Genomic DNA, 25,690 nt, shown 5'->3' with positions numbered 1-25,690 from the left:
AGGTGAAAAAAAGCAATAAAATAAAATAAAATTTTGCCTACCTAGTCTGCCTTTTCTATTGAAGTGAAACATTTTTTTATAAAGCAATTGAGTAGAGAACTTACCACATCGGCCATTTTACATAAACCATTAGAGATGCTTTGGTAAAAAGTAAAAACTACAACCGCACACACAAATCCAAATGCGATTAACCAACAACTAAAGCGTCAGCAACAAAATTGTAGCTTTAAGAAACACAAGGTGATGATCTATCAATTTTTTTGCATTCACAATTTTTGGATAGAATGTCTTCCAAATTTCAAGCAATTACTTTCTTCTTTCCTTTCACGATCATCATCAGTCATGGACGTAATCGTGGACCAAAACCAAAACTTAATTCGTGACTACAACTGCTACCAGGCAACCATATAGACTTTGAATAATTAAGTGGGAACATCACATGGGCTGGATTCTCGACCAAAGAAAATGATGCAACTTTCTTTCCTAATTCTGGTTAAGCAATTCTTTTCAATTTCATTACTTTTGGTCCCATCTTAACGACTCCTACCCCCCCCCCCTCTTATCTGTATACTTGTTTCTTTGTTTCAAGTTTCAACGATATGAGGTCTATTAAAAACGAAACAATGACTAATCGTATTTAATTTTACAAATATTTGTGGATTTCTCCCTTGAACTTGTAAGGAGCTGTAAATTTCCCTGATGAACTTTAATTTTAGCCAATTACCACCTGAATTTTTATAATTGGTTAATTTCCTTCCTGAACTTTAAATTTAGCCGCTTATCCCCATAAACTTTTGTAATTGACAATTTTCCCCATAAACTTTAATTTTATGATTGCAAAAGAGAATTGCTATTGGCACTCCAAAAAAATTATTTTGCACTCCTCACAAGTATATATTTTTTTCCTTCTAACCGTAGAAAGTTTGGAGTGCCAATAACAATGCCCTTGCAAAATTAATTTATCTCTAATGTGGAAAACATATTGTTTTCTTCTTCTTCTTCTTCTCTTCCCTTAGTTCACTATGTACACTTTTTGTTTGAATTTTAGCGATAGAGGAAAATTAGGCAATTATAAAGTTCAGTGGGGTAAATGATTAAGTTTAAATTTCAAAGAGAAAATTGGCCAATTATAAAAAGTTCGGAGTGGGAAAGGAGGGGTTTAATCGCTACAATTAAAATCCAGAAAAAAATTGTCAACTTTTTACAACTTTAAAAGAAAAATCGGCCATTACCTCTTAATTTTATATGTTGGTGAAGATATTTTTTTTTCAGATAACTATCCTATGGATCGGCCCAACTATCTTATAGATCGGCCCAAGGTCGAACAAAGCCCATGAATAAGGACATGTGGACCCACTAACCGGAGAAAGGAGAGAAAGATGGAGGCTGACAAGTTTCGGACATCAAATAATTTCCACCTCGATTTTTGGCTTTCGCTTTTCCATTTGCACCGATCATTTCCGCCACTGTCACCGCCGCAAAAGACAAGATGGTGGCTCGGAGCTTCCAGGTTCACCACAAGGACTCCACTTTCTCCGTTGACTACGACACCGACGACGGTCTTGAAGTATCTCCATCTCTCTCTCTCTCTCTCTCTAAAACTCTCTTTCTCTCTCTAACATCCAATTCATTGCAGGTCTTCAAATTTCAACTGTTCTCCCTCACCTCCGTTCCCCCCGACGAACAAAAGGTTCGACAGTCTCTCTGTATCTGAAAATTGTGAAATTTCGAGCTTAATTTTAGCTCAAGTTTGATTGAAATTGAATTACTTTACTTTCTGTAAAGTTAATTGGATTCGATGGAGATTCCGTTGTTTCGGACGATTCGGACCTCGTTTCGATTATCGAGAAGCTCCGATTGGTTTCGATCAGCGAAGAACAACAACAGCAAGAAGAATCAACGGCTCAGAACGACGAATTGCTGAAATCGGACGAGGAATTGGCTAGAATGTTGCAGGTTTGTTTACAATTCTGTTGCTTTTCAAAATTTTCTTGAAATTTTGATCAATTTTAACTTTTAATTTATTATTGTTTTGTAAAAAAAAGGCTGAGGAGGAAGCACTTTTGTTTCAGCAGTACGCTGCCCATGAAGATGATGGAAAATTCGAGCAACAACTACGGCCTTATGTCAGTCAAGTTCTTATGGTAATGTTCTTTCTCATTGCTTAATGCGTTTGGTTTCCCGGAAACCGATCGAAAACAGTGGAAAATAAAGATTTGGAATTTAGAGGTTTATTTTGCTTCGGACACGAGAAAGCAATGAGCTTAGGGTGCTTAGATTTTGAATGATAGTTAACTTGTATTTTTGTATCTCTCAAATTTACGCATTGATTTAAACGCACTTGCTAAATGATGTTTCCGTTGGGTTTTGGCCTGTCGTTGGTTTAGTATGAGGACACGGTGCGCCAGGAGGCTGCTCGGAAAACAGTCCCTATAGAAGAGCTTGAGGAGAAGGCATTGGTCAGTTTGGCCAAGGTGAGAGCATTTTGTTGTTTTTTCTGTAGGACTTAACTGGTGTGTAGAAATATATCAATTTGCACTCTGCTAAGATGTTTTGGTGATAAGTAAATCTGATTAAAATGTTTTAGGAGGGGAACTTAACTCCGTCAAAAAATGAGCAAGATCATGCTTTCCTGCTGCAGCTACTTTTTTGGTTCAAACAGTCTTTCAGGTGTTCTTCTTTTGCTTCGTTGTCTTATACTATTGAGTTGTTTCTAATAAAAGTTTATTTTGTTTCATTTTAACCAAACTTCCCTTTCACTTTCATCATGCATAGCTACAAGTTGAATATTGCATAATTGTGTTCTGTCCTGTTTATTTATTGCAGTTGGGTTAACTCGCCTGCCTGTGATAGTTGTGGCAATAACACCGTAAATATTGGCATGGCTACTGCAATTCCTTCAGAAATCCGATATGGAGCTTCTCGAGTTGAGACCTATAGGTATGCTATAGAAATTAGAATATACTCATTTGTATCGATGCATAGTTTACATAGTAATTTTCTTTTTTTACTGTTCCACTATTATATGTCTAGACTTTCATTGGGCTAACTGTCGGACAATAATGGTTCTGGTAAAAGATATAATTTAGTAGTCTTTCTTTGGCTGATTTAAGATCAAAGATAGCTGAAATTAAAAAGACTTTTTCACCGTAAACTCGGATCCTTCCACTGTCACAGATGTGGAAGCATTCACATCTATATTGTTCAGTTTAAGCAATTTTTCTTTACCGATAACTTTTTGTGACTAGCATTTTTAGGTGAGAACCTCATGTCACATAACATTGACAAACTTCTATGTTCATCACAACATTTAACCGTAGACATTACTTTTACTTATTATATTTCCCTTTTCTTGTTTCTTAGCTTATATTTTTGTTGATGCATATTAAGTGAATTTTCACATACATCTCTAGATTCAAAATATTTAATTATAATGACATTTATTGTTTTTTTTTCCTTCTATCCAGATGCAATATTTGTCCTACGGTGACTCGTTTCCCACGCTACAATGATCCACTAAAGGTATTTACTATTTATGAATCTTGCCCTCGTTAAGAAGCCTATTGGATATTTTATGTCTCCGTCAATTTCTTTTTCCTGTTTTCCTCAATGCAGCTTGTGGAAACAAGAAGAGGGCGTTGTGGGGAATGGGCCAATTGCTTTACGCTTTATTGCCGGGCTTTTGGATATGAATCCCGTCTTGTTAGTCATTTTCTATTAGACTTTCTTAATATTCAAATATGGATATGCTTAAAGCAATATGAATATTTTTAATGCATCCTGTACAGTTGAACTTCAATGCTGGAATCTCATTATACGTTTTCGGCTGAAAACAGATAATTAAGTAGTTTCATTGTGTCCCTTTTTCCTTAAACTGAGGAGGCTTACTTGGACCCATACTTGCTGTTACCGGTGACAGATTTCTATTAATTATGTTTTCGTTTTCAGATCTTGGATTTCACAGATCATGTTTGGACAGAGTGCTTCTCACAATCTTTGGGAAGGTAACTTTCATTTACAAACTAGTGCTATTTATTTAACTTAGGAGATTTGGAAAGTCAATAATATATGCCTATAATCTTCTTTTGATGCCTTTGTTTTTCAGATGGATGCATCTTGATCCTTGTGAAGCAGTGTATGATAAACCCCTGTTATATGAAAGCGGGTACTTTTGTTAATTAGTCTGTTCATTCAGTAGATGACTTATTTTACCTTCACTTATCGGCATTAGAATATAACTTCAAGTATTTTTCGGAAGGTGGAACAAGAAATTGAATTACGTAATCGCCATCGCAAAAGATGGTGTTTGTGATGTAACCAAACGCTATACGAGGAAGTGGCATGAGGTAATCACACTAAGTGGTATTGGCTTTAATTAATTTGCCTAGATTTTCATTAAGAGAACTACCATGCGAACTTTATTTTTGCCGTGATGAGGAAGATTTCGTTTTGTTTTTGCAGGTTCTTTCTCGACGTAACATCATTACAGAGCCTGCATTGTCAGCTGTGCTTGCTAATATAACAAAAGACTGTCGAAGAGGGTTTACTTCTCAAGTACTTTCTGTACTTGAAGAGCGTGATGAGAAGGAAAGGCAAGAACTCGAAAGAGGTTTGCATTCTACAGACAATGACTCAAGCTCATTACCTGGGAGACGAAGTGGGGACAAGGAATGGCGCAAGTCAAGATTAGAATGTGGTTCTGATGAGAGTTGCTCCTTGAGTGGTTCTTCTTGTCCAGTTCGTTCATGCTTTGACGAGCACGTGACCAAAATTCATAATGCATTTCTCCCAATTCTTTCAAAGCTTGTTGAGGAAGAATTTCCAAAGTCAAGGGCCGTTGAAGTACTTGAGATTCTAAAAGGCATTCTCATGGATCTTAAGCAATCACCTTTTAAAACAAGGAGGGCCACAATCGATTCAACTTCTAATATCAACCAATCACTTGTTCATCAGTTGTTGCCCTCTTTCACTGAGTTACTTAATGCTCTTTCAATGAGTGTTATGGTAGATGGTGATGGGAAAGTCGACATTTCTCTGGCTGGAAGTGCTGTTAAAACTTCTTTGGCACTACCTGTTGCATTGGATGCTTTGGACAACACAATCAATAATCTTAACAATAGTGATAACTTTGTTGAAAAGTCTCTTTGCTTGCCTCTTCTGAAGCTAAACAGAATACATTCTGGTTCAGTCCTTGCAAGTGGTGAAGAAATTCCTTTTGGAATTGTGAGTTTTATTTGGTTTTGTGGTTCATCTTTGTACTATTTCATTCAAAAAGCTTCTCCTCAATCTCCCCAATAAATTTCAGGCCACTTCAGCGTTTGATGGGATACGCAAGTCTAAGTGGGAAGAACCAAATGGTGCACGAGGTAATTAAGAAAGGTTCTCTTTTGTTTATTGGTATGGCGTACTATTTAACAAGGTCACTATGTAACTTTGTCCTTATGGCTTTTAGGTTGCTGGATCATGTATAAAGTATCAGAGAACCAGATGCACGAACTTGTGGCGTATGAGTTAATGTCAGCCAACGATGTACCAGAAAGGGATCCCATGGATTGGTATGATCTGTATAGTAACTTTATGAGTAACCTCATATCTTTTTGTTTCATCTGCTAGCATTTTAGTGACCAAAAAGTGGCACGTGGTGTGCTTATGCATCGAGGACTTCCGCTCCTCTTCATTCAGGCATCTTCGTAACGACAATGAAAGTGACCTGAATGTAGAAATTAAGTTTTCCTTCTGCGTGTACTTACACCGTTTAGTCCTTGTATACTTGTATTCCCGCAATCCTGTGCAACAATGATTAGCGTTTTATAAGTTTAATTTTGCAGGGTTGTTGAAGGAAGCAATGATGAGGGATCAAGCTGGCATCTGTTGGATAAACAAACATCTCAAGTATTTGATAGTCGTTTTCAGCGTAAAACATTTCAGATTGCTTCTCAAGGTTTCCTCGCAAATGCTTTCAGGTAATGACACACTCAATCGTATTTCAAACCTGTGTGTATTCGGGCGCTTCTTTTAACTTAAAATTATGCACGGCAGGTTTAGATTTTTGGCCGTTAAAGACGTCCAATCAAATTCACGGCTGCAATTAGGTAGCATTGACCTCTATTCAAGAAGCAGTTGATTCTTACAGATCAGAATCTCTCCATTTGGATACCCGGTTCCAGTGCGTTGCGTTTATTTTGTTGCTGATGAAGCTTGACGCTGCCGTTTCATTTGTTTCGTCTGGCTGTAAGTCGCTCTCCTCCCTTCTTAAGGCCTAGGGGGACTGCCCATGGGATTTGGGATCTGTCCTAAAACTCCTTACCAAGATGTTTCATATTTCCATTGGGAATCTAGGAGAAACTGTTTTCAAAAGAGACTAATAAATATGTGGAGAATTTATGGAGGGAATTAACTTGGCTCCTCAATATTCGCTATGTGACCTACTTACGGAACTTCATATTTATGATCGGAATTTTTATATGTATGATTGCAATGTTCGTATTATAAAGCATTATTTAAAGACGATATCCAAAAAAATCACTAATATATGAAATCGTTTAATAAAAGCATTTAGATCCATCTATCTATTTGTTACAGTTAATTGGCTAAACTAAGATTTTTTTGTAGAAACAATATTTACATAGAGATTCAAAATATTAATGGTATCGGTTATAAATAAAGTAATATTGATCGGTCACTAAGTGAACTGAGGAAGTACCTCTCAATCCTTGAGGAGTCAAGCATTGGTGTTTATCGAGGTTTTAATGGGAAAACGGGGACAATGGTGGGAAAATACAGACTGCAATACAATTTTTGTATCACGGCTAATGTTATTGTAAACATTTGCAAACCAATGGATATGTGTGGTACATATGATTCAACACGATAATGGGTTTTAAATATCAGCCGTTGGATGTAACTTGTGCGCAAAGGAAACAGTGAATATAGTGGCCGGCCCTAATCTAATCCCTAACGGACATTTTTAGGTAAGAAAATTCGCTATCACACTCGAGGTCCTGTGTTCGAATTCACATTCACATAGATTAGTTATCCTATTATACGTCAATTCAATTGTTCTTAGGTAGATTGATTACTTATTGAAAGACCCAAGATGTTTGCTGCATGTGATTCCAGTACGGCTAGATACTTCTTGTTTAAAGTAACATGTGGCTTTATGAATTGCCCACTCGGCATGCCATTACGAGTCATATTATAGAGATTCGATGTGAAGAACAAAGTGCCGACTATCCACTACCTGACACATTCTCTCTCTTCCTCTGTCGGTTAAGATAGTCTGGACACGTAAACCAAAAACCTACAGATGTTATGAGACTAGGGCTCAAGGGAAGAGGAGTAGAGGAAGAACGGGGGAAACTAAAAAATAGACTATTAGAAAAGATATAGAGTACTTGGAGCTAACAAAAAACCAAACACAAAATCCACAATAACATTCTAGGATTCATATAGAAGACCCTACTTCGTGGGATAAAACTTGGTTGTTACACTTGGCATGCCATTGATTTTAAGGAAAACTAATAGAATAAGATTAGAAACTTTAAGTTTTAACGATAAGGACAAAATAAAAGATAAAATGAATAATACCATGATTGATTTTTTAGTGTAAAAATATAATTTTTCGTTAAAATAAATAGTACTAGAAGATTTTCGTTAAAATTCCCTTGATTTTAACAAAAATCCGCACATGCAACAATTGACGAGAGCGGGCGAGATGAGAGAATTCCGGAGAAAAATCCCAAAAGAAAATAGATTATAATCTTAAATTTAATATGCAACATTAACCAAATAGGGTTGCTAGATGATCACTATGGTTTGTGAATTTAAATGATCCAATCTGTTCATTCTCGTTCTTCTCCTACCTCTCTTACTTTCTTCAGTGTCCGTCCTCAATTTTCTTCAAGCCCTTCATGTCTGTCGTTTCCACCCTGCATAACACCACGAATAAATCATCAGATACATACGGCATGTAATATACGCGGATACTGTTATCGAAATGGAAATACCGTCACGTCAGATGCACAAATCAACAGATTGTAGACTGCGTGATGTGACAGACGAATAATAGAAACTTACGTTGTTCCACAAAGAACAATCTTTTGAACTTTTGTGACTTCCGAGCCGGATTGATTGTCCTCGATAAAAACAGTCAAGCTGAAACAAATATAATGACTTTCTATTGAATCGGATCGACTAAGAGCAAATGAACTAGTATATGAACAGAAAATAGGTTTAAGTAAGACACCTGCGAACATTTTGAAACTTGACATACTTCAAAACAACTGGTTTTCCCTGTAACGTATAAAAATGACATCAAATACAAAGCAGAACTCTTCCAAATATGCATCGGTGAATTGCATTCGCCAATCAAAAGAATCGTATAGCAGATGTCATAGTTACAGAGTCCTTACCTTTAGATTATCAGGGGATAAATCAATGGTGTCACTTGCTGGGTAGTCGTTGACATTGCTGCAATAATCAATAAGAAATGCATTTATCAGCTAAACTAAATGCATTTATCGACGATTGATGACTGTAATTGTCCCAAAATAATACCTGAATCCCATGTGCTCCTTGTTTGAAAAAAGTTTCACGGTCTTAGGACCTAAATATCATCGTAACGTTAGAACAATATCAAACATCATCTCATAAATCGTTTAAAAAGGTCGTACCTAGTGCACAAGGCTCCCGCTTTACGCAGGGTCTGGGAGAGGTGAATGTTGGCTAGCCTTACCCCCATTTATGGAGAGGCTGCTCCCAAGTCTCGAACCCGAGACCTACCGCTCATGGGCGAAGGCACTTGCCATCGCACCAAGTGCGACCTCTTAAATCGTTTAAGAAGAAAAAATTTAGGATAAAACATATTTATGAAAATCACAATTTGGTTAACTAACAGGCCCAAGTAAAGACTAAAAAGAAAAGAAAAATGAAAAAAACATAGACGAAGCAAAATGGTATAAAAGCAAAGACACCAGGAAAATCATCCTTCTCAGGGGAAAATTACTGTAAAATGAACTCATTTTTCCCTGTCCTGTAATATAACTTTGAACAATGAGAAAACATTCATCTGTTCAATGGTTTTCCAGTAAAGAAGATAACTTCGTGCGATAGCAATTACGATACATCCATTACCAACTTTCGTGTTCACTCAATAAGTAGTGGCTGCTAAGGCAGATGTTTTTTTAAAATACAATCACCCTTTGTATGGATTACAATGATCAAATGAGAAAAAGCATGATCCCTTTGGATTTGGTTTGAGACCGGTAGCTTCTTAAATCCCCATGGTTACAAAATGATCAAAAGTTTCATTGTCCTTAGTCGGCATGCCAACAATTTTGATCTGTTTGAAAACCTCTATTGGATCTATAAACCGTAAAAGAGTGAATATTACGAGATCAAATACATAGTTCCTGTGAACCCTAAATAGAATGTGTAGGGACGAATTCACTGTTATATGATTTTATAACAAAGGATAGAAGCAACTACCAAGAAAATCAAAGAAATGTACCATAGATAGCGAAAATAAATAACAACTTAAAGAACAATCGCCTATGCACTCGGATCAAAGCATATCAGTGTATTCAAGCGCAGCACTATGAATTTAGCAAGCACAGCCACATGCAGCTGAACTGTATCTATTAACAAACGTAAACATCCGATGTTACCTTCATCTTCAGGTCCTTTGACGACGACAGAGTGCAGTTTAACGACTTGAAGAAAAGGTATGTAAATCAAAAGCTGCTCATCCGCATCGCTCTCCAGATTCAAACCATCATCTTCTCTATAACCCTAATAGTTAGTCAACAAGAGCAAGTTCAATCCAAAACATGTTCAAGAACTGATCGAGCCTTACATCATAAAAACACAAAAAATCGAGATTTGAAACCCCACAACACCATCATAAATCTTTCCCAATATTTAAACAAAACCCCATCAAATTAACATCCAAGAAAAAACTACTACAATAACAAAATAACTAATCTGCAAGTAAAATAAAAGGAACTTTAACGAGAAGTTACTAATACTGTTTACTTTATTGAAAAACCATATTTTTCCAGTAAAAAATCAATTCTAGTACTATTCACTTCTCCTTTTATTTTGTCCTTATCACAACTCAAAGTTTTCAAACCATTTTCATTAGTTTTCTTAAAATTAAAAGTTTAAAACAGTAAAAACCCAGAAGCCGAATGCAAAATTATAAAAATACCTGCTTGAGAGCATTAGCAACAGAGTGAGAGGTGCTTTGGTTGAGGCATTCAACACCAGACCAATCTATGAAGTCCAATAAATCAACCTGCCACAAAAACAAAATTGAATGTCAGAAAGTCAGCAGCTTTAAACGCAGTGCCGTACTGCAGGCCGGAATTTGAAATTCTCTGCACCGGGAGAGGAATTGGGTGATCCAAAAACTGGGTTTTGATCTTGGGAGAAACCCAGATGCCAGATTCAAACTTTTTCCCACCAATTTCCGCGTGTTGTTTTGGTTTTAGTCAAGAAAACAGAAGAGGAAAAGGGAAATCGGGAAGTGGGTGTCTTGCTTACTTGGCTTTTTTGGATTGCACTGGCTGATTCCGCAGACATGGCTGACAAGATTAAGAATTTGAGTTGGAATTTGGAGGACGGAAACGAGAGAGATGGAGTTTGGAGGACGAAAGCTATAAATTGGTCTAGTTGAAGAATCCGAAGCCGAAGAGAGGAAGGAATGAATATGGTGGGTAGAAGCGTCGAAACGGCGCCGTATAAGAGGTTACTTTTCCATTTTTCTATAAAATAATTTTTTTAGTAGGTAGATTTGATCTAAATCACTTATTGGACTCGTAATTACATGTGATTTTTTTTAATACATACGATATTTTCTACATTATGAATGATTGACCTAACACCTCTCACTTACATAAGAATCTTCTTGTTTATATGTGTAGAGTAATAGCATCCGATTATATTATTAAGTAGCAGATAAATATGTCTTGCAATGGAGAAAGACACAAATGACCGCACCAAATAACTGTTCAATGGTCGATATAAAATACTTTGTTTTATATATTTTGATCTCTTTCATCCCGCTTCTTCCAATCTCACCTTCTTAGTTTGGTGCCCATCCTACTTTCTTGCGTTTGTTGTTCGTATAAAGATGTTTGGACTAAAGAATTTCTCGAGTCAGATATTTCCTTCTTTTCCAAAACGGTTTATGTTGAGATGAAACATGTTTTTAGCAATGCAAATCTTGTAGTTGACTTTGGTTTTCCCATATGCTTTTGTTAAAAAGGGTTCTATTTGATTTGTTACACAAATTTGATGCAAAATAAATAAATTTCCTTGTGACTATTTTTTCTTGATATCTAGTTGGTGAGTACAAATGGAAACTCTAATGAAAGTTAAAAGATTAATTTTTGTAAATAATCTAGAACTAGTGAGGGGTTCGAAAAATAATCAGTAAAAATTAACCATAAAATATTGAACGATGAAGATTTAAAAAAATAAAAAATTAAGCTGAACTATCGAAGACAAACCCGTAATTCTTCTCACCAAAAACCTCTTATCTCAACCAAACCAAATAGCAAACCGCCAACCACCCACCCATAAAGGTCACATCTTGCATATCCAAAGCTTATACCTTTGAAAATACAAAAAAACAGAGCTCACAAGAAAGCAGAGGAAACAAACAAACAAAAAACAGAGGAAGCAAAACCAACCTCTTATTTCCTCTCTCCAATTAATTCTACTTCTTCTATCTTCCTCCTCCTCCGCTCTCCACCTCTCCAATGGCTTCCTCCTCCCTATCCCTCCTCTCCCCCCACAATGCCTCCACCGCCACCCACCTTATCCTGCGCACCCCCAAATCCCCTAACATGCGCTCTTCCTACCGACCCATGTCCGTCAAAGCGCGCACAGTCCCCGCGCTCACTCAAGATGACCTCAAGAAGCTCGCCGCCGACAAGGCCGTCGAGTACGTCAAATCTGGAATGGTCCTCGGCCTTGGCACCGGCTCCACTGCCGCCTTCGTGGTCTCCAAGCTCGGTGAGCTCCTCAAATCCGGCGAATTGAAGGACATTATTGGAGTCCCGACTTCCAAGCGCACGGAGGACCAAGCTCGCCAGTTGGGTATTCCCCTTTCCGTGCTCGACGATCACCCGAAGATCGATTTGGCGATCGATGGCGCCGATGAGGTCGACCCAAATCTCGATTTGGTCAAAGGGCGCGGCGGAGCTCTGCTGAGGGAGAAGATGGTGGAGGCGGCATCGGAGAAGTTTGTGGTGGTGGCGGACGAAACGAAGCTGGTGACGGGGCTCGGCGGAAGCGGGCTGGCAATGCCGGTGGAGGTGGTGCAGTTCTGCTGGAAATACAACTTGGTTAGGCTTCAGGAGCTGTTTAAGGAAGAAGGGGTGGAGGCGAAATTGAGGGTCGACGGCGACGGGAAGCCGTATGTGACTGATAACTTCAACTACATTGTGGATTTGTACTTCCAGACTCCGATCAAAGACGGGCCGGCGGCAGGGAAGGAGATTTTGAAATTCGAAGGTGTTGTGGAACATGGGTTGTTCTTGGACATGGCGACGGCGGTGATCATTGCCGGCACGAATGGAGTGGAAGTGAAGACCAAGTGATTGGATTTTTGGATATTTCCGGTGGCGGTGAGTGTTGAACCTCCATTTGTACTCTGTTTTTTCATATTTTTTGGTGGGGTTTTGTTCTTGCTGCTTGTTCTTCAGTATTTCACTGTGAAATTTAGTTCCTTTGGTGTAACTTTTAAATTCACGATATGGGGAATTAGTCGAAAATCCTGCATTCCATGCACTTCTTGTTGGTTGAGCATGTCGGTTTTGATCAGTAGTATACTAACAATGCTAAAGAATGATGGAAGTGTAAATTGAGAAATAATGTGAATTGTTACCTTCGTGCTTCTGCCATTTTCGGTTACTAGATTCTTAGCTCACTATATCGCCTTATTGAGTTGTTGGCAGTCTTGTTTCTGGATATTTTTAGGAGAGTGAACTGAGAAGAGAACTGACAACTATAACCGTACTTTTCTTGAGGCTTTCGAGCGTCAAGTGATTCCTGCATTTCAACTCGGCATCCAGAATAGCTAAGATTTCGACAACGTTTTCTCTTGACTTTGAACTGACATTTAAGAGATCACTACCTTTTGAGATTAGAAGATCAAGCTCTGTAGCTTTTGTGATCACTGTGACTTGCAAATGAGCTGAGTATCGATCAGTGAACAACTGATGCTAGTTAATGGCTCTCTTGTATGCTGTATGATGCATGTGGCTGTCTCTTTGCAATGGCATGTTAAAGTTAGCAACTTTATGGAGTAAACCGCTCAACGGTGTACCCATGTTCAATGCTTGGATTACTATGTGATATCGGTTAATCTCTTGGTTCATCAGTTTGTAAACTTCTCCGTTTTATGGTGAGTAAACTTATGTCAATAGTCCTTAATGTCTGCAAATACGGCTGTGTTACAGATGAACAGATTCCTATTCAAGCCTAAATCATACAGAACGTGTAACATGGTTTCGGTTGCAACCTGAGTAGCGTATTTATAACTTGATCATGTTTTCGGTTGTCTTCTTTTTCTGTTGATGGCATCTGTTCTTCTTATTGTCTGGTGAGAGGAGGTTTGATCAACGTGTTAAAGTTTTTCCATTGAATTGCAAGTGTTCTAATGAAAATTTGATCTGCGTACGACTTAGTTGTCGTCGTTTCTTATGCCGATTGCATCAGTTCTATAAATTGTTTCACGAGGGTGGGTTTTATCGACATGTAAAATCTTTTCTGTTGTAGCGGAAGTATTTTCTGATGCTTGTAGAAAATCTGCTCTGTCAATGATAGATGATTCGTAAGAGGTATGTACACATAAAAATCTGTATACAAGTGCAATATATGACAGTCGTGGGGCTATGACTGCGTCGATTTATTTACACAAACTGACTTTATACACATTGATGAACTGGTGAAACATCGAGGCGATGTTTCAACAACAAAATGAACCTGAAGTTTGTGAAACCAAAGGATGATCAAAAGAACAAATGTAATCCACAATCGTGTAACCGGACTTCCGATCCTACTTCCTCAGAATCATACCCACGGACACCGTCACTATGGCCATCAACAGGAACTTTCCGGGCAAGAACGATGTAGCTGGAAATCGAGAGGAGAAGAGGAAGAAAAGAATGTCAGTATATTGTGTGGATTTTAGGCTATATTTTCACAACTATGTGATGCCTTTTTAAAGTCAATTGCGTAGAGATGTAAACTTTCAAAACCTCAAGCCCCTTGACCTAGTCTTAATCCTTATTTCCAAGCAATTTAATTAGAAAACTAATCTAAAAACGACATGGTTATCAAACGAGGTTTTACTTAGTTGGCCTTTAGATTGACAGACAATCTCACCTTGACTACTGTCATTCCCAGAGCCAGTGCGGGAATTTGAGTTTGCAACCTTAATTCCTAGACTTGCGCAGTCGGGTTGAAGTGTGCCTGAAAGATTACAAAAAAATTAAAGGAAAACTAACGAAAAGTCCAAAAAAACTTTAGTTTTAATGAAAAATGACAAATAAAGGTGTAGTGAATAGTGTCAGGGAAAGATAAAAATATGGTTTTTTGTTAAAAGTGACCAGTAATAAGAGTGTTTCGTTAAAACTCCCTCCCATTACTTTCTCCAGCTTGTTGAAAGTATGTTAATTATGTTGTAAACCAGAATTAAAACAAGTTTAGTTAGTGTTCTTACATTCATTGTAGCAGGGGAATGCTGTGACGTTGAGAAGATTAGAGGAGCCGGATTTGCATTCACAGATGGGTGCGTAATTGTACGTGCTGTTCCTTACGCAGTTACCTTCTCCGCAGTAAGACCAGTAACAAGCTGTTTAACCACCGAAAATTAGAGTTATTAGGAAAAGGAACCAAGTGATTAACTATGTTAATTTATGGATGAGATAATTGAGCTGGTTTAGTGGTAATTACGATCAAAGGCAGATAAATTGTGAGGGACTTCTTTCTTAGGAACTGAAGGTGGAGCTGGCTGGCAGTTGTAGTCCAGTGTACCTGCGAAAACACGAAAATTAGAACCGATCCTAAGTCATGACATCTTGCAGAACAGAATCTTGCTCCTCAAGGTTTTGTTCGAGAGGGGGAGAGTTAGAGCTTACAGTTGGGGATGACACAGGGGAGAAACTTCAGATCATCGTCCCCATCAAACGTTCGCTTCCAGTTCGGTTCGCACTCGCAGGTGAAAGTTAATGGTTCGTTCATGTCGAATTTGCATGCTCCCCTTCCACACTCAACTTGTTTACATATTTCAGCTGCAACAAGAAGAAGATGTGTAAGAAGAAAGAAACTAGTTGATATAAAAGAACAATAATATGTCACTCGTATACATCTTCTCTTTGTTTGTCGAGCCTATAGTGAGTTACAGACAGAGTTCGAAAGGATGTGTGTTTGGAGAGGAAATGAAGTGCTCACCGGCAATCATAGGAGCTAAGTTATCTGGCCAGTCCAAGACGAAAGCAGCCATGGGCACCGCTACCAGAAGTACATATAAAACGGCCATGGAGTTAGAGAAAGCCATTTGTATCTGGTTTTGAGAGAGAGGGAGGGAGGTATTCTGTGAAGGTTGTTTCTAATGAAGTTAGGCTCTCTCTCTTTATATATATATATATATATATATATATATTATATGAAGTCTTTAATGGAAGAGATTCTCATTTTTCTATAAAAATTAGGATTAGTTGTAGCGTCCACACGACATCGAATTTTAACAATTCGAACCGTTTATTTTTTAAGTTTTATTTCATAGATCATTCTTGCAAAATATTAGTCAAATTAGAAATATTTAAAACATCTAATTGGGTTCAAAGAAATTAACGAATATTTTGCTATATAAGAAACAATGAAATTCTATCTTGATAATTAAATAGACAGATGATTTCAGATTGAATTGAACTTTTGCAAAAATGATCTATGAATCGAGACCTACAAAATAGATGGTTCGTATCATTAAAGTTCGATGTGAAGTGGGTGTGGGGCTCATTTCACGTCGAACTATACAAGTCTTTTATGCAAAGAGATCCCCATTTTTTTTTTAAATGGAGATTGGGTGTGGAGACCACTCCATATCGAACTGAATATTTTCAATTTGGCTAATATTTAGCTAGGATGAGGTGCAATTTGAGAAATAGACGGTTCGGATCGTTAAAGTTCGATGTAGTGTATACTGAATTAATATGTGATTAAGACTGAAAACTAAGAAGGTATCAAAGTGGTGGAGACGCTTCTGGTGGCTGCCTAATTCTGTCCCCCGAAAGAAGGTTCCGTAATTTTAAAAAAAAAACGTGAAGAGGGTGGTTGTTAATTTGTTATTGTGCAATGTAATTGCCAATTATTTACGTTAAAATGTTCTTCATAAAATCGAATTTCTTTGGGTCCACTAGAGTTTGCCAAAGTCAACATATGCAACCAGAACAAAGAAATATTCAGGTTTTGACCTTCAAATCCTGCTATTTGACAACATCAAAACAAAACCATATATATTTGGTAATTATGACACGTTGATACGGTTAAACGTCCATCGGTTTTTTAAATCAGTAAGCTTTGTCGCTTAGTGCTACAGTTTAGTGGTATTTTTGTTCACTCGTAAATGAAAGGTCTTAGGTTCAATTCTCACAAAAAATGAATTTAAACCACATTATTACAACTAGCCCATTATAAGCTTAGCCAACTCTTTACCCTTTTAATATAAATACTATCGTTTGTTAAAAAAAAATGGGTAAGCTTTGATAGATGGTGGTGTTTTCTTAAAGTTGTTCTTTTTTCAGTCATTGACAACATTGTAGAGATTAGAGAGAGTACCTACCACTTAGTCCAAATAAGTGGAGTCCTTTCTACTTGACAATACCTATAGAGATAGGAGCCCTTGGCGTTCATCGATCTCTTAATTTAAAAAGCAATTTCTTTCGCGAAAATGCTAACCCAAAACCTACTGATTACAAAGCCAACAAGTTACAAAAAAAATCGACATTGAAATCAAGTGTATATTTTGCTAAAAGTAATATTAAGTAAACTTGGATTGGAAAGTTTCTTGCTTGGCATTTGCAAGTTCCACCATATTGGTAGGTAGTACAATTCAACGACGTGGTGCAAAATTCAAAACGGGAAGTTGTAATTCTAGAAGAGTGACACGCGGTGGGCAGAAGCTTTGAGCTTCCACAAAGTCAACATTTCTCCTTAATTAAGCTGTCCAATAAATTCTTAATCAAACAACGACAACAAAAGAGGAAGCATTTTTCAAAGGATAATCAATTCGGAAGGGGATTCTTTCCAGATCTATTCCACTAAATTTATCAATTCGGACTCTTGAAATATGATCCAACGACTAAAAATAAGGGTCTATTTTAAAAGTTATAATAACTTAAACCGTTTGATCAAATTTCAAAGATCCGAATTAGGGGATTTGGTGGAAGGGATCTGGAGAGAATCCCCTTACAATCAATTCACTCACCATCATACGTGGCCTACTAAAATTTTAACATCTGTCAAATAGAAATTTCTCCCGAACTTCTACTATCTTCGTAACCAAACACCATCCGTATTCCATCTTCACAACCAAACACTGTCATCTTATCTCCCTTCTTGCCTATTGCGCAGAAACTCCCCCTCCATCCTCCCTCTTCCCCGGTGAGACCATCCATCAATTCCTCACTTCTCCGGCGAGTCCACCCCCAACCTCTCTCTTCTCAGGCGAGCCCAACCCCATCCCTTCTCTTCTTTTGCGAGACCGCCCCCAATCTCTTACTTTTCCGGCAACCCCAACTCCACCTACCTCTTCTCCGACGACCTGGACTATCCCAACCCCTCTGTTCGCCGGAGAACCCACAGCTAACCCTCTCTTCGACGGCGGCCCCCCTTCATTCCTCTTTGCCGGTCAGATTCCGTTGGTTAGATATGGGTGTTACGAAGGAAGGTCCACGGCGGCGAGATATAGGGATGGGTTGGTTGGGTCGACGAGGAAGACGTCAGATTAGAGGAGTTACTGGCATTGGGTCGGTGGGGTTGACGTCGACAGATACGCCATGGCAGTTTGGAAGGGGAAGAAGAAGGATGATGTTTGGTACTAGGTTTAAAGGGAGTGGTGGATGTTTGGTTAGCAAGATAGGATGGTGATTGGTAATATTATCTTAGTACAGGTGTTAAAATGTTAGTGGGCCACATAAGATAGTCAGTAAATTGGGTACTCCCCTGTCAGTCTTCAAGTATTATCCTTTTTCCAAATGTCTAAGCCAAAACAAAAGGTCTAATCAGATAAATAATCTCTGTGGTTATAAAGTATTTGGAAGGTAGCCTCTGTGGCAAAAAAAATCGAATTTAAATCCTTGTGGTCTAAATCTGTTAGGATTTATACCTAAAATTGAAACTTCTGTCATTCCTCCGTTAGTATCATGCACGTGAGTGTCACATGTGAGGATAAGATGGTCATTTCATCCCCGTTTCATCCCTTCCATAGTCACTCTCCATTCATAAACAAAGATATCACGAACTAAAATCGCACCTGGGTGCGCAACTGAATTCTTTGATTGAACAACTAATTGGCTTTTTGCCTTCTAGTTTGCTCTGTTTGTTTCCTTTTTGTTGCCTTCTTCCCTTTCAAAACCCTACACATAAACCCCTATATATACCACTAAGAAGGAGACCGACTGGAAAAAAGAAAAAACTTTCAAGCATAAAACCGCACATGGTGGATACGATTACGAACAAACCATTTTCAAAATAGAACAATCACCTAAAGTTATCAAGATTGCAGCAATAGCTGAGTATGTTGGTGCGACGTCTCCCTCAATTCTTCGCTTAGCCATCGATGTGGCTTTTCAAACACGAACCAAACCTCTGATTTCAATAAAAGAATTTTGTTCGTGCTTTAGAATTGGGAAGGCCATAAGGGTTTTAGCTAAGCTATTGGCATGCTACTAACTATGAAATAACCATCTTATCCTCACATATGAGATTCACGTGCATATTACTAACAGAGGAATGACAGAAGTTTCAATTTTGGGTATAAATCCTAACAGACTTAGATCACAAAGGTTTAAATCCGAATTTTTTTACCACAAGGGTTATGTTCCGAATACCTTATGACCACGAGGATCATTTATCCGAATAGGCCAAAACAAAAAGAAGATGCCAAACATAGTGAGAATTTTTATTATTAAAAAGAACTAGAGAGTTCGAAACTATTATAATAATTTAGAAAATATAGGAGTTCAAACTCGAGACGTATGAGTGGAAACTCAACATCATATCCACAAAAATATTATACTAATATGTTGGCTTTCTCATGCATAATTGGAAAATTTTGCATTCACAAAAATAGAGCAGGATTCCCTGCCTTTCTACTCTCATCATATTCCCTCTTCTCCTTTTCCTTCCTCTCATCTTACACTTTGCTTTTTGTTTTATTATCTTTAAAAAAATCAATATAAAATCTTGACGTGATTTAATCATAATTATTTAAATATAAGAGGAAAAAAGATGAGAGAAATTAAGAAGGAAGAGAATCTTTCTTCCACAAAAACAAAAGTGTGCTGCAAGTTAAAAACATGTCAGAGGATTAGGTTTCGAATATTGTCGTCTTGGCGTCTCTGTTGGATATTCTTCCTTTCTCTTTTATTCTTTATATTTTATGATTGGTTCTTTTTTTTTATTGGGGTGGTTGAATATGAAATAACTAAATTAATATAATTGAGTTTATTAAAAACCATTGTCCATATATATTAAATCTTTTCGAAAAAAATAGTTCAATGATGTTTAACAAGAAGAGAAATGATGAGAACATTCTCACGATGAACTCTCTGATACTTCATATTTTTTGCACAATATTTTATAATATTTGCACAGAAATTGACGTTAAACTGTATTACACAATATTTTATAATATTTGCACAAGAATTGATATTAAACTATGAAATGACAGAAAGTCATACTTTAAACAGTCCATTTAGCATTTCTCTTAACAAGAATATAGAAGAAAACAATGAGAAGAAGATGAAATCGGAAGTCAAACACACAATAAATTATAAACCAAACCATATAGTTAATTTTATTTGCTCATTAGTGGAGTTTAGGTTTATGATTTCAATAAGCATGAGATTATGCTAATTAATTGAATCGCATGTTCTCAACAACTAAAGAGATTCTTGTGTGGAGCTGGTGATGTATCTTTTTATATCCACGATGAGAGATGAATATACAAAACGATATATCCAGTTATTCATACTCTCTCTCTCACATACGAAAGCTATTTTGTTAGTTTATTAATATGCATCTAATTAATTTAGACCAAATTAATGTTGGTTATTTCAGTCATTTTAAATACACTTCCTAACAAACCGTAACTTTCCTTCTTTCAATTCGAGAATATAAAGCTTAGTTAAGTTATACAACTAATTTGCTATACAACTAATTTGGATCAAATTAATGTAGCCCGTTCGAAAGTACTTTAGCTCATGAGAGCTTTTCGTAGAAGTGCTTTTATCATAAAGAAAAGTTGGAACTGTTATTGGTTTTACAAAAAACATTTATAAGACGAATAAGAATTTTTAAAATTTATCGTCAAACATATTCATAAGCGCTTTTAGCAATTTCAGAACCACTCGCAAGTATACCTATTAATTAAGGGATTAATCTTTAAGAAACTCAAACTTCGTTTTAAGTTTTGTGCTCAACCCACTTTTGGGCCCTTATGTGAGGCCTACTTGGAGAAGATCATCATACCTAAGCAGGCCAAGCCCAACTTTAACCCACCCACATTCTAACCCGCAATCCAACACCCGTCTATCATTTCTCATCGCTCGCTTAAACCTTCGATTGAGATGCTGAAGAAAGACAAGGGAAAATTGGGCATCCCAGAAAAACCAACAATTATTGGAACTCCTGGTTTGGATTTGGTATCACTAGGTTTGGTCGATGTGGAGAAGATACCAAAATATAACCTGACTGTTGAAGGTGGTCGAAAGCTTGCAAAGGAGAATGAGTATAGTAGGTGCTTGCTTCCTAAATTTTTTATGGGCCTTGCGGGCAAGTTGGGAATTTGCTCAAACATAAAATTGGTGGGGTGTAGGCGTGCCACTACTAGATGCTTCTAGTAGACGAGATCTGAATGATTGAGGTTACGCCTGAATTTGACTTCAAACTAAGAGATTGTGTCATTGAGTGGGAGTGGCTCAAATCAAGGTTCTTTGTTTGCCTTAAAGATAAAGACTTTACTTATATGGAGAGATGAAACAATATGTAAATGGCAGGGTTGCTGGAAATGTAAATGATAGAGGAGAGCGAATGACTAATATTGTAGATTGCTTGTAATTAAATGACTGAAAATGAGTTGTACATGAACTACAAATAAGATCGATACTACTAGTGAGCAGCAGAGCTAATAAACAAGGAAAACAATAGATGCTTGGCTAAAGCTAAATGTCTACAAGGAAGCTGATGAGCTAATTTGAGTATAATTGATTGATTGGTTGTTTGAGTGGCCATAATTCTTCTGCCTTTGCTTCTTTACATAAAGATCTTAAAGAACCCCATTATTGAGAACAATGAATTTGCTCGAAAGAAGTTTGGCCAGCTTGCATTGTGAAATGATATTAAAAAGAGCAACTTGTACTTCCACCACATGTTTTCACATGTCTCCACTACTTGCAATAAACTAATAATTAAAAGAAGCAAGCTGGCTTCTTTCACATGTTTTCTGCAGGAATGTCTGTGTGGTGTCTTCTCATCCACTTGCAATGAAAAAGCATGCATTTGTTTTATTTAAACAAATCTCTTGGCAAACCTCCACCACCCAAATAAATGGGAAAAATAATATTATAATGTCAAAAACTACCCCACTTACATCCAAATATCTTTCCAAGTTAGCTTTTCTCCCAGATAATCCTCCAAATGCCATATTTGCCATATTTAGCCCGAATGACACATTTTAGGTGCAAACAGTAGGGTAATGGTGAAGCGTCACCGTGCAAGGCAGGCAGCAGAGTCCACAATGTTGCGGTGGAGGCGATTGAGGCATTGCCTGGACATTTGAAAGCAGCAGCATTGGTGCCAGATCTTACTCCGTTCCCAGTAAAACGGTTCATGGCAACTCTGACTCCTCCAATTGAAGGTTATCTTGATCGAGTTAAGGAAGCTGCAAGAAAGAGCAGTGCGAAGGAGTTCGGCTCCTAGTATTTTACTTCCCACTTTGGGGATGATAATTTCTTAGGAAAACTAATGAAAAAAGTTTAAAAACTTTGAGTTTTAACGATAAAATTAAAATAAAAGGTAAAATGAATAGTACCAGATTGACTTTTTAGTGTAAAAATGTAGTTTTTTTTTGTTAAAGTGAACAGTATCCGAATCTTTTCGTTAAAATTTCGGGAGATTTGGTTGATAAGTTGTGAATCTAGCTTTGAAATGGTTAAGCTCTCACGTGCACCAAAACAACCTGCGTTTTTTAAATAATCTTGAGACTTGGCCTCTAGAAAGAAAGGCATGCATCATTCACTAGGTTCCATGCCTCTGCTCGCTTAACTTTGCCGGTTCTCAATATTTTTTCTTGTTTGATATGATTTCATGTTTCTTATGCAGACAGAGTTATGTTTGCGAGGTAGGATATTTTTTGTTATCGGACCACTAGCATTTACTGAATTCAGAAGAGAGCTAATATTTGTGTTCATGAAGTCAGCGTGTTAACGACGAAGCGATGAAAATTAGAACGTATTAGAATTCTGGACAAGTTCCAAGTCTTAAGATTTGTGGAAGGTGTTATGTCAGCAATCCCTGACCCCTAAAGAAATGCTGCATTGGCCGGTCCGGAAAGCAATCAATGACGGCCTAATGGGGTATAAGGCTCGTTTGAGATTGTTTTTGTAACACTTATGCTCATAAGCGTTTCTACACAAAGTGCTTTCATTAAAAACATGTAACTTGGAAGTCTTTGAAGAAGCATTTGACAAGTGCTTCTTTAAAAAGTGCTTTTATGACCTTAAAATACTTCTGACTTGTTTTGTACCTTCAGATTATCTAAAGAATCATGAAATAATAAAGGATCCATGAAATATTAAAGGGAAATGATTATCACGCACATTTTCTTCTCTTGCATACTAGCTCATATTTTTGGTAATCGAATTGAATAAAGTAGAAAACAAGAAACAAAATTATACACAAATTCGTCGGGAGAGAAAAAACCGTGTAGTTATCATTTTCTGAAGTTCCAAATTTGGAAGTTTATAAAAAGGTGATTAGTTAGGTCACTCATCACTGTGACCAGTAACACGAAGAGTTAAGAGGAAATTAGGGATTAATAAGTCCATTGATGCCTTGATTTGATGCAGCTTCCTCCTATAAAAACCAAAAATTCTAAGCAGTTGAAGTTTTTTTTTTCACTTTAAATACCATATGAGGGTGACAAATGGCTTTCTCAGAGAAACCTCTGCAGGCCAAAGTGATTAAATAATCAGCACAAAGATGACCATGCCAGAAAAGCACTTTGAGAAAAAGCCATGCAGATCATATTTTATTTACGCAAGTAAGATCATCGTACATATATGTATACATATGTGTGTGTGTGTATAACTATGTTTATACTCCTCTATATAAAGTGTAACTGCGTAGTCTTCCTGTGGTGCTATAAACTTTTAGTGACAGTTGAAGATGGGAAAGGCAAGCAGATGGATCATCAATTTCTTGGTCGGAAAGCAAGAGAAAAAGATTAACGATGTTCCGAAAACTAACGTTTCGAATGAGTTTGCGCTTACCTTTTCTGCCAGGGCGGCGGTGAAGCAGCTAGGTACGCCGAAAGTGAAGAGAAGGTGGAGCTTTGGGATGTTGGCAGGCAAAGAGGTATCCCGCATGGTTACAAAATCTGTTGATTCAATTGACATCACTAAGTTGTCACTCAAGGCTCAGAAGAATCGTGCTGTGACACCAGGAGATGTCGAAAACGCTGCAGCTACAAGGATTCAAGCTGCCTTCCGTTCGCATTTAGTACGAATTTCCATCCAAAACATTGTGTCATGTTTACTAATCTATAACTGGTTAGTTTCAGGGTCATTCCTAACCCGATTCCAAATAGTTTAGTAAACAACTTTTAATGGGAATTCTGGATTCTGACTCCTCGTGAATTCAATTCATCCTCGCCTAATTACAGATTAGTAAACATGTCATAAGATTCTGAACTCGAAATCTATCTATTTTTCGTAGTCATATCGCTTATGTTGTTGTAGGCAAGGAAGGCTTTACATGCCTTGAAGGGTTTGGTGAAGTTGCAAGCACTGATAAGAGGCCACATTGTGAGGAAACAAACAACTGCTACGTTAATTCAGATGCAGGCGTTGATGGCTATCCAGGTTAGAGCGCGGATTAAGCGAATTCAGATGGCGGAAGAAGCACAGCTAGCTAATAAAAAGCAGTTGATCATTCAAAGAGGCCACCCTCAGGACAATGGAGTTCATAGGGCAAGTCTCCTCCAATCTCAAATGTTTCCTGTTCGTGCTATATGTGCTAGTTTTTGCTTTGATTAATCTCAGCTTACGAAACCCGAGTGAAAATTGGATCATAAACCCAATTGAGCTTGATAAATCACTCGGGTTTCGAAGGCTGAGCTCCTCAAGAAAGCATTTTCTGATCAACCAAACATGGAATGATTAGTAACACACAATCCGGCTCAGGTCCCTAAAATGTACCAAGCTTACAATGTGGTCTTGTTTATGCAGAAGTCAATAGATTTGAACCCGAATGATGTTCAACGAGTTGCGAAAAGCACGAGTGGACACCTTAATCATTCACAAGGTGCAGGGAGGTTTGAACATGGCCATTCGACAATCTATTCTGATCGTCTTTCCATCTCAAACCGGCATCAGTACGAGGAATTCTCTTTTGCAACGGAAAATAGTCCCTGGAATTATCCTTCTGCATCCAAACCAAAACCAACAAGACACCCCTTCACTCATCAAGACCAAGATTACACAGATGATGAGAACTCTGCATTCAAGCCAAATTACATGACCAACACGAAATCTTCAAAGGCGAAAGCCAGGTCACAGAGTGAACCAAAGCAAAGGCCCGAAGGAAGCTTGAAGAATAGAAGCAAGCAAACAGAAGTGGATGCCACACTTGTTGCCATGGACTATCAAGTGCTGAAACGTTCATCCACACAGTTTAAACCCGACGGTCAGAAAAACCAGGATCCCTGGTTTGTTAAGCTCTACAGATCAAGAAGATTGTTCGAGGACAAGAAGCATGCCTCCGGTAGCCCGAGTACCGTCCATTCCGACTATCATGAATCTCTTGCTGCGTATGAGGTAAAACTTTAGCTTAACGAACTGAGTTCTGCAGGTTTTTATTGTTGATTTCTGCATTTTTCGTATCTGTCTAATTTCGTTGACTATTTGATTTGCAGTCCCATGTGAACTTGTACTAACAGAAAGGGATGCTGAAGAACTCGTCCAGACCTATATAGAGCATGCAGAGTCCTACACATCAATGTATATTAAAATGCAAACGCCAAACGTTTTAAGGGGCTCAAGTCCACCTGCTAAAAATGTGCTCTAGAATTTTCGTAGCATGCATTTGCATTACTCAGAAAGAACTTTCCTATGAAAGATACTAATAACTAATTGTACTTGTTCATGAAGTTCAGTGCCAATTTCAAATACCATCTTTT

The 25,690-nt window shown here is 37.6% G+C and overlaps 5 protein-coding genes and 1 pseudogene across 5 annotated transcripts; 4 read left to right on the top strand and 2 right to left on the bottom strand.

Annotated features, from left to right (window-relative positions):
* Positions 1–1,391: 1,391 nt before the first annotated feature.
* LOC126592685 (peptide-N(4)-(N-acetyl-beta-glucosaminyl)asparagine amidase) lies at positions 1,392–6,551 on the top strand. The gene is made up of 17 exons (XM_050258442.1): positions 1,392–1,567; positions 1,637–1,690; positions 1,786–1,956; positions 2,046–2,144; positions 2,388–2,474; positions 2,588–2,670; positions 2,827–2,940; positions 3,468–3,522; positions 3,616–3,702; positions 3,949–4,004; positions 4,106–4,165; positions 4,259–4,346; positions 4,462–5,223; positions 5,306–5,366; positions 5,453–5,555; positions 5,829–5,963; positions 6,040–6,551. Exons 1-17 carry the CDS (start codon positions 1,490–1,492, stop codon positions 6,122–6,124), a joined length of 2,178 nt encoding a protein of 725 aa, XP_050114399.1. The 5' UTR covers positions 1,392–1,489; the 3' UTR covers positions 6,125–6,551.
* Positions 6,552–7,734: 1,183 nt separating this feature from the next.
* Positions 7,735–10,710, bottom strand: LOC126592689 (PITH domain-containing protein At3g04780-like). Its single transcript, XM_050258445.1, has 8 exons — positions 10,543–10,710; positions 10,208–10,294; positions 9,666–9,789; positions 8,557–8,605; positions 8,412–8,469; positions 8,246–8,292; positions 8,077–8,154; positions 7,735–7,928 (listed from the first exon to the last, which is right to left on the bottom strand). The coding sequence occupies exons 1-8, from the start codon at positions 10,579–10,581 to the stop codon at positions 7,877–7,879; spliced, it is 534 nt and encodes a 177-aa protein (XP_050114402.1). The 5' UTR covers positions 10,582–10,710; the 3' UTR covers positions 7,735–7,876.
* A 907-nt stretch (positions 10,711–11,617) lies between these two features.
* Positions 11,618–12,795, top strand: LOC126592686 (probable ribose-5-phosphate isomerase 3, chloroplastic). Its single transcript, XM_050258443.1, has one exon. The coding sequence runs from the start codon at positions 11,763–11,765 to the stop codon at positions 12,603–12,605; it is 843 nt and encodes a 280-aa protein (XP_050114400.1). The 5' UTR covers positions 11,618–11,762; the 3' UTR covers positions 12,606–12,795.
* A 1,057-nt stretch (positions 12,796–13,852) lies between these two features.
* On the bottom strand, positions 13,853–15,633 carry LOC126592688 (uncharacterized). Its single transcript, XM_050258444.1, has 6 exons — positions 15,463–15,633; positions 15,150–15,302; positions 14,965–15,045; positions 14,732–14,863; positions 14,395–14,481; positions 13,853–14,142 (listed from the first exon to the last, which is right to left on the bottom strand). The coding sequence occupies exons 1-6, from the start codon at positions 15,566–15,568 to the stop codon at positions 14,066–14,068; spliced, it is 636 nt and encodes a 211-aa protein (XP_050114401.1). The 5' UTR covers positions 15,569–15,633; the 3' UTR covers positions 13,853–14,065.
* Positions 15,634–16,761: 1,128 nt separating this feature from the next.
* Positions 16,762–22,212, top strand: LOC126592361 (uncharacterized; annotated as a pseudogene).
* Positions 22,213–23,679: 1,467 nt separating this feature from the next.
* On the top strand, positions 23,680–25,619 carry LOC126594379 (protein IQ-DOMAIN 19-like). The gene is made up of 4 exons (XM_050260681.1): positions 23,680–24,012; positions 24,252–24,482; positions 24,741–25,328; positions 25,427–25,619. Exons 1-4 carry the CDS (start codon positions 23,680–23,682, stop codon positions 25,445–25,447), a joined length of 1,173 nt encoding a protein of 390 aa, XP_050116638.1. The 3' UTR covers positions 25,448–25,619.
* The last annotated feature ends 71 nt before the right edge of the window (positions 25,620–25,690 follow it).

Source organism: Malus sylvestris, chromosome 12 (genome assembly GCF_916048215.2).
Source record: "Malus sylvestris chromosome 12, drMalSylv7.2, whole genome shotgun sequence".
Taxonomy (NCBI): Eukaryota; Viridiplantae; Streptophyta; class Magnoliopsida; order Rosales; family Rosaceae; genus Malus; species Malus sylvestris.
Note: the sequence above shows the minus strand (reverse complement) of the source record. Positions and strands in the feature narration are given on the sequence as shown.